Source organism: Heteronotia binoei, chromosome 10 (genome assembly GCF_032191835.1).
Source record: "Heteronotia binoei isolate CCM8104 ecotype False Entrance Well chromosome 10, APGP_CSIRO_Hbin_v1, whole genome shotgun sequence".
NCBI classification, from domain to species: domain Eukaryota; kingdom Metazoa; phylum Chordata; class Lepidosauria; order Squamata; family Gekkonidae; genus Heteronotia; species Heteronotia binoei.
The window spans coordinates 12,214,119-12,229,378 of record NC_083232.1 but is presented as its reverse complement, the minus strand read 5'-3'; the positions used below and the strand labels follow the sequence as shown (position 1 = coordinate 12,229,378).

Genomic DNA, 15,260 nt, shown 5'->3' with positions numbered 1-15,260 from the left:
AGTTGGGTTTCGGGGAGGTCGAGGAATTAGAGATCAAACTGGCAACATTCGCTGGATTATGGAGAAAGCATGGGAGTATCAGAAAAACATCTATTTCTGCTTCATTGACTACGCTAAAGCTTTTGGTTGTGTGGATCACAACAAACTGTGGCAAGTCCTTAAAGAAATGGGAGTACCAGACCACCTCACATGTCTCCTGAGAAACCTGTATAAGGGTCAAGAAGCAACTGTCAGAACGGGATATGGAACAACTGATTGGTTTAGAATATGATGAAGCTGAAGCTCAAATACTTTGGCCACCCAATGAGAAGGGAGCACTCCCTGGAGAAGATCCTGACGCTGGGAAAGACCGAAGGCAAAAGGAGAAGGGGACGGCAAAAGATGAGACGGCTGGACAGCGTTACTGATGTAACAAACACGAATTTGAGCAGACTTCGGAGGATGGTGGAAGACAGGAGGGCCTGGCGTGACTTTGTCCATGGGGTCGCAAAGAGCCGGACTCGACTCTGCGACGCAACAACAACAACAAACTTAGTACTACTTGAATCTTTTAACTGAAGATGACCGCTATTGAACCTGGGGACCTTCTGCATGAAAAATGGAGGCTTTTCGGCAGAGCCAGAACCCTTCCCCGTGACTGCTGCTCCCCTTCATCATATATAGTTGCTGACGTATAAATAACTTGTGTGGGGTGGGACCGATGCAGAATTCCAGATCCAGTTACCAGGAGGAAAGAGGAAAGCAGCACCTGCAAGGTGAGAGAAAGCGGGGAAATTGTGGCCACAAAAGGCAGCACCGCCGTGATGCGGAACCGGTGGCCACATCCAGTGGGAGGGTCTAAGGAAAACTGAAAAGCAATGAGACAAAGGAACGGGAAAGGTACCTTACAGGTCAGCTTTCTGACTTGACGTGGGATCTCTGTGGTGGAGGACTCCATTGTGACCGAGGAGACAGAAACATCCGGCAGAGTTTCCCGTATTCTCTTTACGTGTTCGCTTTCTTTATGTGTTGTATGTTCAGAAACGCGCTGTGTGAAACTGAGGATCTCTTTCAAGTAGCCAGGCTCTGAGACCTCTGCAATTCAAAGAAAGGCTTCAGTCGCACTGGAAACTTGAGGTGCCTGATCGCTTCTCCGAGCCAAGCCAGCCAGCAGCTTGGCAAATGCATTCAAAGTTAAAGTTGCTTGCTTTCCACCTCTTCCTTCCTTCCATCCATCCTTCCTTTCTTCTTTCGTTCCCTCTTCCCCTCCCTCTTCCCTTCCCCATCCATTTTCCTTCCTTCCTTCCTGTCTTGCAGCTCAAACATCTGATGTTCATGTCTTGCGGCTCTCAAACATCTGATGTTTATTCTACGTGGTTCTTACATTAAGCAAGTTTGGCCACCCCCTGCTTTAGTCAATAATTAAATTGCTAGAACACTGATGGAACCAGTGTGGTGTAGGTTTAGGGCAAAGGTGTCCAACATGCGGCCCAGGGGCCAAATCAGGCCCCCAGAGGGCTCCTATCAGGCCTGCAAGCAACTGGCTGTCATCTGCTTCCTTCTCCCTCTCTCTTACTTCCTTCTGCATCACAGCTTGCCTTGCCAGGTTTGCTTAATAGCACAGCAGCTACAGAGCAAAGCCTCTGTTTTCTGCATTGGCTGAGGCTCCTCCCTTGGGGAGGGAGGGGGTGGAGGCAGAGCTTGCTATGCCAGGCTCTTTCAATTGCCCAGCAGAGCTACAGAGCCAAGCCTCTCTTCCTTATATTGGCTGAGGCTCCACCCCATCCTGGTCCCCTGGGGAAGAAAGGAAGGAGCCAGAGCTTCCTTTGCCTAGTTCCCTGGATCCCGTGAGAGAAATACAAAGAAAGCATCGTTTAAACCAAAGAGTGCTAATGCTTAAAGCATGTTTTATTTTAAGGGTTTTTTAAAAAAAAATTGTGCTTTCTGTGTCCTTTATAAAGTTTATCTCTGCTACCTAATCTTAAATAGGCACACACACGGCCCGGCCCAACAAGGTCTCATTAATGTCAGATCCGGCCCTCATAACAAATGAGTCTGACACCCCTGGTTTAGGGTGTTGGACTAGAATCTGGGAGACACAGGTTCAGATCCTTACTCTGACATGGAAGCATGCTTACTCTGACATGATTACTCTGACAAGGAGTTTTGCCACGCCCCCAACAGCTCCGCCACCTGTTTTTCTACAAGATGACCCCTGCCTTCAAGTATCCTTGTTTCCAGCCGTTTAGTGCTTTCGAGGCAAGAGCCAGCTCTGTGTGCAGAAACAAACGGGCGGCCTGTGCAGATCTCTGGGGCGGCACCATCCTGGTGTCTCATGGGAACGAGGGTGGGGCACAAAAGGTGGCGAATGAGAACAATTTCACACCTTAATATAAGATCCCTAACTCACATCCTCGGAAGGCCAGGTTTGCCTCTTGAGACGTTACCTTTTGGCGCTCGAGTGAGGGGGACCGGGTCCGTGATGTAATCGGCAGGGCAGATCAAATTGTGCTTTTTGAGAAGTTCGTTGTCCACACACCACCTGAAGGAAGACTTCACTGCAAGAGTTGGATTTAAAGGAAAGCAGCATTTAACGATCATTGCAATTCTGTCCTTTTCTGCACGCAGGAGCAAAGGCAATACGCAGCCTCCTCCTTGCAATTCTCTCCTTTTCAGCACACAGGAGCAAAGGCAATACGCAGCCTCCTCCTTGCCTTCTTCCCCCCACCGTGATCAACCAGACAGAACCTATTATTGCTGCTGTTGTTTTGTTGTCTGTTAATTTATTTCCATTGATTTATACCCTGCCCCTCCCGTGGGATGTTGTTGTTGTTGAGCCTGCCTTGGCAAGATGGTGGGATAGAATCCCATGAATAAACTAAAATAAAAAATAAATAATTATTATTTATTTGACTTAACGAATCGCCCCATCCTGACCATAGCCGAGCTCTGGGTGATGTACAACAATCAGGGGTGGAATTCTAGTGGGAGCTCCTTTGCATATTAGGGCACACCCTTCTGATGTAGCCGGTCCTCCAAGGACTTACGAGGCTCCTTTTTGTAAGCTTGTGGAGGATTGGCTACATCAGGGGTGTGCGGCCTAATAGGCAAAGGAGGTCCTGCTAGAATTCCTTACAGGGCTCTTCATACAGGGCCTACTCTAAGCTCCAGGAGGATTGGCTACATCAGGGGTGTGTGGCCTAATATGCAAAGGAGGTCCTGCTAGAATTCCTTACAGGGCTCTTCGTACAGGGCCTACTGGAAACTCCAGGAGGATTGGCTACATCAGGGGTGTGTGGCCTAATATGCAAAGGAGGTCCTGCTAGAATTCCTTACAGGGCTCTTCATACAGGGGCTACTGAGAGCTCCAGGAGGATTGGCTACATCAGGGGTGTGTGGCCTAATATGCAAAGGAGGTCCTGCTAGAATTCCTTACAGGGCTCTTAGCACAGGGCCTGCTGTAAGCTCCAGGAGGATTGGCTACATCAGGGGGGTGTGGCCTAATAGGCAAAGGAGGTCCTGCTGGAATCCCTTACAGGGCTCTTCGTACAGGGCCTGCTGTAAGCTCCAGGAGGATTGGCTACATCAGGGGTGTGTGGCCTAATGTGCAAAGGAGGTCCTGCTAGAATTCCTTACAGGGCTCTTAGTACAGGGCCTCTGTAAGCTCCAGGAGGATTGGCTGCATCAGGGGGTGTGGCCTAATATGCAAAGGAGCTCCCGCCAGAAGTCCACCCTGACAACAATACATAATACAATGAATAAACCAGATTTCAGATAAAAAGAAGATATTGGATTTATATCCCGCCCTCCACTCCGAAGAGTCTCAGAGGGGCTCACAATGTGCTTTACCTTCCTCCCCCACAACAGACACCCTGTGAGGTAGATGAAGATATTGGATTTATATCCCGCCCTCCACTCCAAAGAGTCTCAGAGGGGCTCACAATCTCCTTTATCTCCCTCCCCCACAACAGACACCCTGTGAGGTAGATGAAGATATTGGATTTATATCCCGCCCTCCACTCCAAAGAGTCTCAGAGCGGCTCACAATCTCCTTTACCTTCCTCCCCCACAACAGACACCCTGCGAGGTAGATGAAGATATTGGATTTATATCCCGCCCTCCACTCCGAAGAGTCTCAGAGGGTCTCACAATCTCCTTTCCCTTCCTCCCCCACAACAGACACCCTGTGTGGGTGGGGCTGGAGAGGGCTCTCACAGCAGCTGCCCTTTTAAGGACAACCTCTGCCAGAGCTATGGCTGACCCAAGGCCATGCCAGCAGCTGCAAGTGGAGGAGTGGGGACTCAAACCCGGTTCTCCCAGATAAGAGACCGCACACTTAACCACTACACCAAACTGGCTCTTCAATTTCAGTCTCAACGCCATCTTATTCAATCGCTGCAGGTCTAAACATCAGATTTCAAATTTCTGATGTTGGATGCTACATCGGAGGGTACCGAAGAGAGAGGTGCCAGCACGGCAACTGTCACTGTCCTTAGGTGAAAACCTGGTGGAACGTTGTGTTGAAATCAGTATATATATTGTGTCAGTTATAATCAGGGCTTTTTTTGAGTTCCTGCTGGGTAGAAAAAGCCCGGCAGGGGCTCACTGGCATATTAGGCCACACCATTGTCGCCCTTGTTTCGCACAGGGCTTTTTTGTAGAAAAAAGCCCAGCAGCAACTCATTTGCATATTGGGCCACACCCCCTGCTGCCGAGCCAGCCGGAACTGCGTTCTTGCTCAGAAAAACCTCCTGCCAACAGCAGTTTTGAGGGTTCACAGAAGTAGCGAGGGCTGAGCTGAGAACTACAGCCACAGCTGGCAGGCTTCCAGATTTGCAGTGAGCCGGCTTATCTCTTCAGTTCGTATTTAGGCCACGGATATTGCAGTTCTCCAGAGGACTTGCTCGAGGCAGCTTACAAAGGAAAACACGACGAAATTGCAAAGCAGCGTGGAAATCGCTAACACGGACAAACGGTTGGAAGGCTACCCAATTATTGAAAACAAACAAGCAAACAAACAAACTCAAGCATACTATAAAACCAGCGTGGCTCTGAGAACGGGATGGCGCAAGGCCTCTGTCCCAGCTTGAGGCGCCACGGCTGTGAAGTGGCATGAGAGAAGCGAGGCGGTCCTTGGCAATAGAAGCTCAAGCAACGTTTTGGCCTGCTGCAAGCCCAGCAGTGCAAGAGGCAGCCGCCCCTTCCAGATCACAGGAGTGCCAAGGACACACCCGGCTAAGCAATGGCTTTCTTCGAAAACCGCTCTTCTTAGTTTCTCTCGATGTTAACAGCACCCAAGAGGCATCGCGTTGAAACCTTTAAAAAAGCAGTCTCCTGTGCAAGCACCAGTCGTTTCCGACTCTGGGGTGATGGCCAGTGTTCCCTCTAAGCTGAGTTAGTGTGAGCTCACTCACAGATTTTTAGTCTCCAGCTCACACATTTTTGTCTCAGCTCAGAAAACAAGGTCCCAGAGCGCACTAATTTAGGCAGGAGCTCACAACTTTAATGCCAGTAGCTCACAACTTTAATAACAGTAGCTCACAAAGTAGAATTTTTGCTCACAAGACTCTGCAGCTTAGAGGGAACATCGGTGATGTCACATCACGACGTTTTCACGGCAGACTTTTTACAGGGTGGTTTGCCATTGCCTTCCCCAGTCATCTCCGCTTTCCCCCCAGCAAGCTGAGGACTCATTTGACCGACCTCGAAAGGATGGAAGGCTGAGTCAACCTGGGGCCAGCTACCTGAACCCAGCTTCTGCCGGGATCGAACTCAGGTCACGAGCAGAGCTTAGGACTGCGGTACTGCAGCTTTAACACTCTGCGCCACAGAGCTGCTATTTTTTTTAAACCTTACTGAAGAGCTAAAGCCAAGTCCAGTCGCATCTTGGAAACCGAGAAGAGTTTCAGGCGATATCCCCAAAATCTTGCAGGTGCCTAAGGTGCTACTGGATTCGAATCTGGCTTTTCTGCTGCAGACCAGAACAGCTACCCTCTGAACTGCTACTGAATTCAAACAGAAACTTCATTTATGAACCTGAAAGATTTCCCCTTGAGCCTGACATTGGTTAGCAAAAGATGGCAGCCTTCTCTCCCCTCACCTGGCGGCAATCCGATATCCTGATACTCCTCTGGAACATCTGCCTTGCACCTGTTCAGGACCCTTTCCTCTTCCGCAGTCGCTCGAGCTCTTGCCTGAATGATGTGCCGTTCTAACATGTCTGCTTCCATCAGGCGCTGCTTATATTCTGAATGGACCTGAGAAACCATCCGGTCAATACGTTTTTGAGTATCCTTTCGTGACAGCAGCGTTCAGCACAAAAACCCGCTTCGTGCTTATTTCTGAAGAGTTTTTCAATGTTGCCCCAAATATATGGATAAAGAAAGTCAGTGGGAAACTTGCCCTGTAAGGGCGGGGGGGGGGGAAATCCTATTGAATTTAATAGAACTTCCTTCCAAACCACTTTAAGGGGAGAGGAAAGGACAGGTCCCCTGCGCAAGCACCAGTCATTTCCGACTCTGGGGTGACGTTTTCACGGCAGACTTTTTATGGGGTGGTTTTGCCATTGCCCTCCCCAGTTTCCCCCCAGCAAGCTGGGGACTCATTTGACCGACCTCGGAAGGATGGAAGGCTGAGTCAACCTTGGGCCGGCTACCTGAACCAGCTTTCGCTGGGATAGAACTCAGGTCGTGAGCAGAGAGTTCAGATCACAGTACTGCTGCTTTACCACTCTGCACCACGGGGCAGCTTCCAAGAGCTTCCAAGGTTTTTTTTGTAAGCTCTTGGAGGATTGACTAAATTGATAGAAGGAAACTCTTCCTTTGGAAAAGGGACAGCAAATTCATCCCAAAGGGGGAAGGGGGGGGGGCTGTGTTTATAAAAACTCAGAACAAAAGGAAGAATGGGCTCTCCCATTTCAGACACAAGATGGATGGGCGCAAGGCATGATGGACTTAATTTTTACATAGGGACTCCATTGTGCCTACAAGGCAGCAGAAATGGAAAGAAGTCCCAACCTAGAGAACTAAAGTAATGATGAGCTCTAACCTAAGGCAACTTCAGGTGAAGCTAAAAAGGTAAAGGAAAGGTCCCCTGTGCAAGCACCAGTCGTTTCCGACTCTGGGGTGACGTTGCTTTCACAACGTTTTCACGGCAGACTTTTTACGGGGTGGTTTGCCATTGCCTTCCCCAGTCTTTTACACTTTCCCCCCAGCAAGCTGGGGACTCATTTTACCACCCTCGGAAGGATGGAAGGCTGAGTTAACCTTGGGCTGGCTACCTGAACCAGCTTTCGCTGGGATAGAACTCAGGCTGTGAGCAGAGAGTTCGGATCACAGTACTGCAGTACTGCTGCTTTACCACTCTGCGCCACGGAGCCACTTAAGGGGAGAGACAGGGACTAAAAGGCTTATTGCTTTACAAGCTGTGTGAAAAGACTGATGATGATGAAGAAGAGTGCAGATTTATACCCGCCCTTCTCCCTGAATCAGAGACTCAGAGCGGCTTACAATCTTCCATATCTTCTCCCCCCACAACAGACCCCCTGTGAGGTGGGTGGGGCTGAGAGGGCTCTCACAGCAGCTGCCCTTTCAAGGACAACTCCTACGAAAGCTCTGGCTGACCCAAGGCCATTCCAGCAGGTGCAAGTGGAGGAGTGGGGAATCAAACCCAGTTCTCCCAGATAAGAGTCCGCACACTTAACCACTACAACAAACTGGCTCTCACCACGGTAGGTAGATGCTGGGCTTCATTACATCATATGCGCTCTAAACTGGATGGCCCATGCTAGCCCGATCTCCGCAACTGAGAAGGGTTGGACCTAGCTAGTGTTTGGATGGAAGATCTCCAAGGAATACCAGTGTCATGATGCGGAGGCAGACATTTACAAAACACCTCTGACTAGAAAACCCTAAAACAAGGGTGTCAAACATGCAGTTCGGGGGCCGAATCAGGCACTCAGAGGGCTCCTATCAGGCCCCCAAGCAACTGGCTGTCATCTGCTTCCTTCTCCCTCTCTTTTGCTACCTTCTGCATCACAGCTGGCTTTGCCAGGCTCTCTCAATCACACAGCAGAGCTACTGAGCAAAGCCTCTCTTCCTTCTATTCGCTGAGGCTCCTCCCCCTCCTGGTCCCCTGGGGAAGGAAGGAGCCAGAGCTTCCTTTGCCCAGTTCCCTGGATCCCATGGGAGAAAGCACCTTTAAGACCAATAAGTGCTAACGTGTTAAGCATGTTTTAAATTTTTTTTAAAAAAAGAAAAATCTGTGTTCGTCTGTGTTCTTTTATAAAATTTATATCTCTCCTATCTAATCTTAAATAGGTACACACATGGTCCGGCCCAACAAGGTCTCATTTATTCCACGTGGCTCTTAAGCTAAGCAAGTTTGGCCACTCCCAGTGTAGTGGTTTCACGCTAGTATCTGGGAGATCCACGTTCGACTCCCGCTTGTGCTATGGAAGCTTGCTGGGTGACCTTGGGCCAGTCACCTACCTCACAGGGTAGTTGTGAGGATAAAATGGAGGAGAAGAGAATGATGTAAGCTGCTTTGGGTCTGCACTGGGGAGAAAGAGAGGGCAGAAATGAATAAAATAAATCTTGATTGTCTGGCGATCAGGTCCGCAATCCAAGTTACATCAGAACTTTGTCTCTAACTGCAGCCCTGGATAACATTGTTGCTTTCCATTTGAGTCCTCGTCTCACAGTCTGCTCAAGATAATTAGATCTGCAACAGATTTTGACCGCTTTTGTTGGGTCAAACTTCAGCGCTGAATCAGCTTCTCTGCTCTTTTCCACAGGGCTGAATGGTCACTTTACCTTGTTTGTTCGTTTATGTTTAATTTGATTTATACCCCGCCCTCCCCGTCAAGGCGGGCTCAAAACAGCTTACATCAGATCATAGTATACTATGATCGCAATCATAAAATCCATAAAACCATTAAACAATATAAATTAAAAACAATATGCAGTTGGTGCTACAAATGAGATGTTACTAATTCTCAGGATGACAGTTGTTACAGAATTCCCCTACGGTCAGCTGAAGGCTTGCCGGAAGAGATCGGTCTTACAGGCCTTGCGGAACTGAGCGAGGTCCCGCAAGGTCCTAACCTCTTCCGGCAATTGATTCCACCAGGAGGGGGCTGCCACTGAAAAGGCCCGATCCCTGGTGGTCGACAGTCTCGCCCCCTTCACTCAGCCCGGGGATCACTAGGAGATGTTGAGATCCAGATCGCAGCGCTCTCTGGGGAACGTGCGGGGACAGACCTTTTGCAGTTCTTCCACAAACTTCTCGTGGCTGGCATTATCTCCTCCCCGGGACTTGATCAAGTTATCTACGGTGTCCTTCCCGATAACCTCTGAAGTATATACGTCCTTAAACATGCTGGCCAACAAATGGGAAATGTCCTACGGAGAAAAAGAAAAGGGATTTATTATTGCTAGGGGCCGATATGAGGACATTTCAAGGGGGGGGGGATGAGAAACAAAATAGATTTCTATCAGCCTTTATTTTCAAATAAATTGCCACAGTTGCTAAACACCACAGCTCCTCAGAGCATGAACAAAATCATTCTGGAGACGGGGAAGAGACATTCCATGGAAATAGTTTCACGCTGAGTTATAACCCCTTGTCTGTCTTAAATGGTTGATAGTTAGGGTTACCAACCCCAGGTGGGGGCAGGGGATCCCCCGATCTGGGCGGCCTCCCTCCACTTCAGGGTCATCAGAAAACGGGGGGGGGGAGAGGGGGATGTCCGCTGGGCACTCTATTATTCCCTAGGGAGACTTATTCCCATAGGAAATAATGGAGAATTGATCTGCGAGTATCTGGGGCTAAGGGGGCACTGGTTCTTGAGGTAGAGGCACCAAATTTTCAGTATAGCATCCAGTGCCTCTCCCCAAGATACCCCCCCAAGTTTCAAAAAGATTGGACCAGGGGGTCCAGTTCTATGAGCCCCAAAAGAAGGTGCCCCTATCCATTATTTTATATGGAAGGAAGGCATTTACAAAGGTATGGGATCCCTTTAAATGTGATGGCCAGAACTCCCTTTGGAGTTCAGTTACGATTGTCACACCCTTGCTCCTGGCTCCAGCCCCAACGTCTTCTGGCTGCACCCCCAAAGTCCCCAGATATTTATTGAATTGGACTTGGCAACCCCATATGATAGTAGGGATGATCATAAGAGAAGCCATGTTGGATCAGGCCAATGGCCCATCCGGTCCAACACTTTGTGTCACACAGTGGCCAAAAAAAAAAAAATGAAATCTGATCAGGCTAGATTTTATAACTGAAATCAGATCACCCTAAAGGATTGCTAATTAACATTCCAAATCTGACTCGAAGGCTCAGTCTTGGAAGCACCTGGATCACTTGTGGCCTTTGGGACCTGAACTTTATTTCTAAGTGCCTAAACTGGAAATGTCACATAAACACTGAGGGGAAATGGGTTAAAAGGGCAGGAGGGTTAAGTGTGGTATAGACGATTTCTTTTACAGTCCTAGAATCATAGAATCATAGAGTTGGAAGGGACCTCTAGGGTCATTTACTCCAACCCCCTGCACAATGCAGGAAACTCACAAACACCTCCCCCTAAATTCACAGGATCTTCATCGCTGTCAGATGGCCGTCTAGCCTCTGTTTAAAAACCTTCAAGGAAGGAGAACCCACCACCTCCTGAGGAAGCCTGTTCCACTGAGGAATCACTCTAACGGTTAGGAAGTCCTGTGGTTTGCTTCACTGAGAGTCTGGGAAATTCTGACAGATTACCTTCGGAGTTTCTGAGCATGTGCAGAGTGCTTTCCTCTTTTCCCTTTATCTAACTGGAGAAGAGATGGGAAACGTCTCTTGCACATCTCTAGTGTGCAAGAGGTTTCTGTGCAGGTGCATTTTATTTGGAGTGATGCTACAAGGAGTCACAGAAGAATTCATCCAAGGCTGAAGTATGGTTGCCAACACCTCCAGGTGGGGCCTGTTGATTCCCTGTAATTACAACTGATCTCCAGGCTACAGATAACAGTTTTTCTGGAAAATGCCAGCTCCGGAAAATGAATGCCATTATACCCTGTGGAGGTCCTTCTCTTCCCCAGACCCCAACTTCCCCAGGCTTCACCCCCAAATCAGCAGGAATTTCCCAGCCCCAAGTTGGCAATATTATTTGGTGTAGAGCCAGTTTGGTGTAGCAGTTAGCATGCGTACTCTAATCTGGGAGAACCGGGTTTGATTCCCCACTCCTCTGCTTGCAGCTGCTGGAATAGCCTTGGGTCAGCCATAGCTATCACAGTTGTCCTTAAAAGGGCAGCTGCTGTGAGAGCCCTCTCAGCCCCACCCACCTCACAGGGTGTCTGTTGTGGGGGAGGAAGGGAAAGGAGATTGTGAGCCGCTCTGAGACTCTTCGGAGTGGAGGGCGGGATATAAATCCAATATCTTCATCTACCTCACAGAGTGTCTGTTGTGGGGGAGGAAGGTAAAGGCGATTGTGAGCAGCTCTGAGACTCTTCGGAGTGGAGGGCGGGATATAAATCCAATATCTTCATCTACCTCACAGGGTGTCTGTTGTGGGGGAGGAAGGGAAAGGAGATTGTGAGCCCCTCTGAGACTCTTCGGAGTGGAGGGCGGGATATAAATCCAATGTCTTCATCTACCTCACAGGGTGTCTGTTGTGGGGGAGGAAGGTAAAGGCGATTGTGAGCAGCTCTGAGACTCTTCGGAGTGGAGGGTGGGATATAAATCCAATATCTTCATCTATCTCACAGGGTGTCTGTTGTGGGGGAGGAAGATAAAGGAGATTGTGAGCCGCTCTGAGACTCTTCGGAGTGGAGGGCGGGATATAAATCCAATATCATCTTCTACCTCATAGGGTGTCTGTTGTAGGGGAGGAAGGTAAAGGAGATTGTGAGCCCCTCTGAGACTCTTCGGAGTGGAGGGCGGGATATAAATCCAATGTCTTCATCTACCTCACGGGGTGTCTGTTGTGGGGGAGGAAGGTAAAGGCGATTGTGAGCAGCTCTGAGACTCTTTGGAGTGGAGGGCGGGATATAAATCCAATATCTTCATCTACCTCACAGGGTGTCTGTTGTGGGGGAGGAAGATATAGGAGATTGTGAGCCGCTGTGAGTCTCTGATTCAGAGAGAAGGGCAGGGTATAAATCTGCAATTCTTCTTCTTCTTAAAGTACTGGGAAACATTAAAGTAAAAGGGACTGGTTGCTTGCAACTTTTATTTCCTCCTGTTGCACTGCCAGTAACCATAGCAGGGGTCCAGTGGGGGAAAAGTGCCGTGCATGTGTATGCTCTACACCAGGGGTGCCCAATGGTAGCTCTCCAGATGTTTTTTGCCTACGACTCCCATCAGCTCCAGCCAGCATGGCCAATGGCTGGGGCTGATGGGAGTTGTAGGCAAAAAACATCTGGAGAGCTACCATTGGGCACCCCTGCTCTACACGTAGGGTTGCCAATCCGCAGGTGGGAAATCCAATGCTAATAGGGAGAATCACGGAAAGGTTGAAAACAGTAAAAAAAACGTGATGCAACAACGAAAACAAATAATATAATCCAAAGTATATTATAAAATGTTTAAATACTTTGATGTCAACACACTATACTTATATACTATTGCCACTGGGTGAGACAATCTGTAACACTCTGTTCCATCAACAGAGTGCTTAGTGCAAAAAAAAAGTGCTTGTATAATAAAGTGCCAAAACTGATACTTTAGTCCATTTCATGAAGACACTGCAGTATCCACCTCTGACGGAGCCTGGAGCCGGCTTGTAGCTTGTCACGCCATTTCCAACCTCTTTACCAAAGAGGGGTGTCCGAAGTCTTTTCAAACCTTTACTATACAGAATTAATCAGTAACACAGACCATATTAGAGAACAAAATTCATGTTTAAAAAGTACAGCATTTGCTTCAAATAACTTACCATCATAAGAATATACTATAACTTATAACTGTATATTGTGTTGACATCACACTATACTGTGCTGAAGTTTTTGTAATAATAATTTTTTGGGATTACATTATTTGTTTTCGTTATTGCATCACATTCCTTTCCTGTTTTCAATCCCCCGGTGGGGGCAAGGGTCTCCCCGGTTTGGAGGCCCTCCCCCTGCTTCAGGGTCATCAGAAAGCGGCAGTGGGGGCGGGAAGGCAAATGCCTACTGAACCCTCCATTATTCCTTATGGAGACTGATTCCCCTAGGGTATAATGGAGAATTTATCTGCGGATATCTGGGGCTCTGGGGGGGGGGCTATTTTTTGAGTCAAAAGCACCAAATGTTCAGCATAGCATCCTGTGCCTCTCCCCAAAATACCCTCCAAGTTTCAAAAGGATTGAATGGGGGGGGGGGGGGAGGTCCAATTCTATGAGCCCCCAAAGAAGGTGCCCCTATCCTTCATTATTTCCAATGGAGGGAAGACATTTAAAAGGTGTGCGGTCCCTTTCGATGTGATGGCAAAAACTCCCTTTGGAGTTCAATTGTGCTTGTCACCGCCTTGCTCCTGGCTCCACCCCCAAAGTCTCCTGACTCCACCCCCAAAGTCTCCTGACTCCACCCCAAAGTCTCCTGGCTCCACCCCAAAGTGTCTTGGCTCCGCCCCTAAGTATCTTGGCTCCACCCCCAAAGTATCCTGACTCCATCCCCAAAGTCTCCTGGCTCCACCCCAAAGTCTCCTGGCTCCACCCCCAAAGTCTCCTGACTCCACCCCAAAGTCTCCTGGCTCCACCCCCAAAGTCTCCTGGCTCCACCCCCTAAGTATCTTGGCTCCACCCCCAAAGTATCCTGACTCCATCCCCAAAGTCTCCTGGCTCCACCCCAAAGTCTCCTGGCTCCACCCCCAAAGTCTCCTGACTCCACCCCAAAGTCTCCTGGCTCCACCCCAAAGTGTCTTGGCTCCGCCCCCTAAGTATCTTGGCTCCGCCCCCCAAGTATCCTGACTCCATCCCCAAAGTCTCCTGGCTCCACCCCAAAGTCTCCTGGCTCCACCCCCAAAGTCCCCAGCTGTTTCTTGAGTTGGACTTGGCAACCCTCCTCTACAGGTGCGCCCGTCTTTACCTGGGTCAGCTCCGAGGCGGGCCTGTGCCTGAACATGGAGGGCTCGGGGCTCTGCCGGGCCGCCATGCTCACGGCTCGGTCCCCGCCGTCCTGCATCCTCCCAGCGAGAAAGCCTCCCCCTACCGTTGCTAAGGACCCGCGGTCGCTGGCTGCCGCGGCGCCCTTAGCAACGGCGACTTCCGGTTTCCGCCTCGGTCAGGGAAGGGGGTGGGACGGAGAGGGGGCGGGGCTTCTCTCTCGACGGACGTGCTGCGTCGTGGGGCGGGGCTAAGGAGCCTCGGGGGTGGGATCGTTGAGTCGGAAGGGCAAGGCCGCCTTGGGGCATGCGCAGAGGGTTTGCGCTGTTCTCTGCCGTCTCTCCGCTTCCCCGGGCTGTCCGAGCTTGGAAAGGAGTAGATCCCAGCCGCTGTTAAAGAGGAGGGAGGGGAGAGGACAGCTTGGCCCCTCTGGTGGACCTCCTGGTGGCGCCTGGATTTTGGCCACTGTGGGACTGGATTAGGGTTGCCAAGTCCAATTTAAGAAATATCTGGGGACTTTGGGGGTGGAGCCAGGAGACTTTGGGGGCGGAGCCAGGAGCAAGGGTGTGACAAGCATACCGTTTAAAATGCCTACCTTCCATAGGAAATAATGAAAGATAGGGTCTCTTCTTCTTCTGGCTCTCATAGAATTGGACCCCCTGGTTCAATCTTTTTGAAACTTGGCGGGTACTTTGGGGAGAGGCACTGGATGCTGTGCTGAAAATCTGGTTTCTCTACCTCAAAAAACAGCCCCCCCAGAGCCCCAGATACCCGCGGATCAATTTTCCATTATTTCCTATGGGAATAAGTCTCCATAAGGAATAATAGAGTTCCTAGCAGACATTTCCCTCCCTCCCCCCCTGCTTTCTGATGACCCTGAAGCGGAGGGGGAGGGCCTCCAAACGGGGATCCCCTGCCCCCACCTGGGGATTGGCAACCCTAGACTGAATGGGCCACTGGCCTGATCCAACATGGTTCCTCTTATGTTCTTATTGCCTGGAGTGAGGATGATAGAGTTGCCAATCTCCAGGTGAGGGCAGGGGATCCCCCGCTTTGGAAGGCCCCCCCCCACTTCAGGGTCATCAGAAAGGGGGGGGGGAGGGAAATGTCTGCTGGGCACTCCATTATTCCCTTTGGAGACCAGTTCCCATAGGGCATAATGGAGAACTGATCTGTGTGTATCTGAGGGTCTGGAGGGGCTGTTTTTTGAGATCGA

The 15,260-nt window shown here is 49.7% G+C and overlaps 1 protein-coding gene across 1 annotated transcript in view; it reads right to left on the bottom strand.

Annotated features, from left to right (window-relative positions):
* The window catches only part of DLEC1 (DLEC1 cilia and flagella associated protein), a 97,243-nt gene extending 83,104 nt beyond the window's left edge, over window positions 1-14,139 (bottom strand). Inside the window, 6 exon segments of the mRNA XM_060247984.1 lie at window positions 585-587; window positions 884-1,074; window positions 2,427-2,537; window positions 6,080-6,236; window positions 9,240-9,380; window positions 14,028-14,139. Of these exon segments, the coding sequence (XP_060103967.1) occupies window positions 585-587; window positions 884-1,074; window positions 2,427-2,537; window positions 6,080-6,236; window positions 9,240-9,380; window positions 14,028-14,123 (699 nt within the window). The 5' untranslated portion in view covers window positions 14,124-14,139.
* Window positions 14,140-15,260: the final 1,121 nt, after the last annotated feature.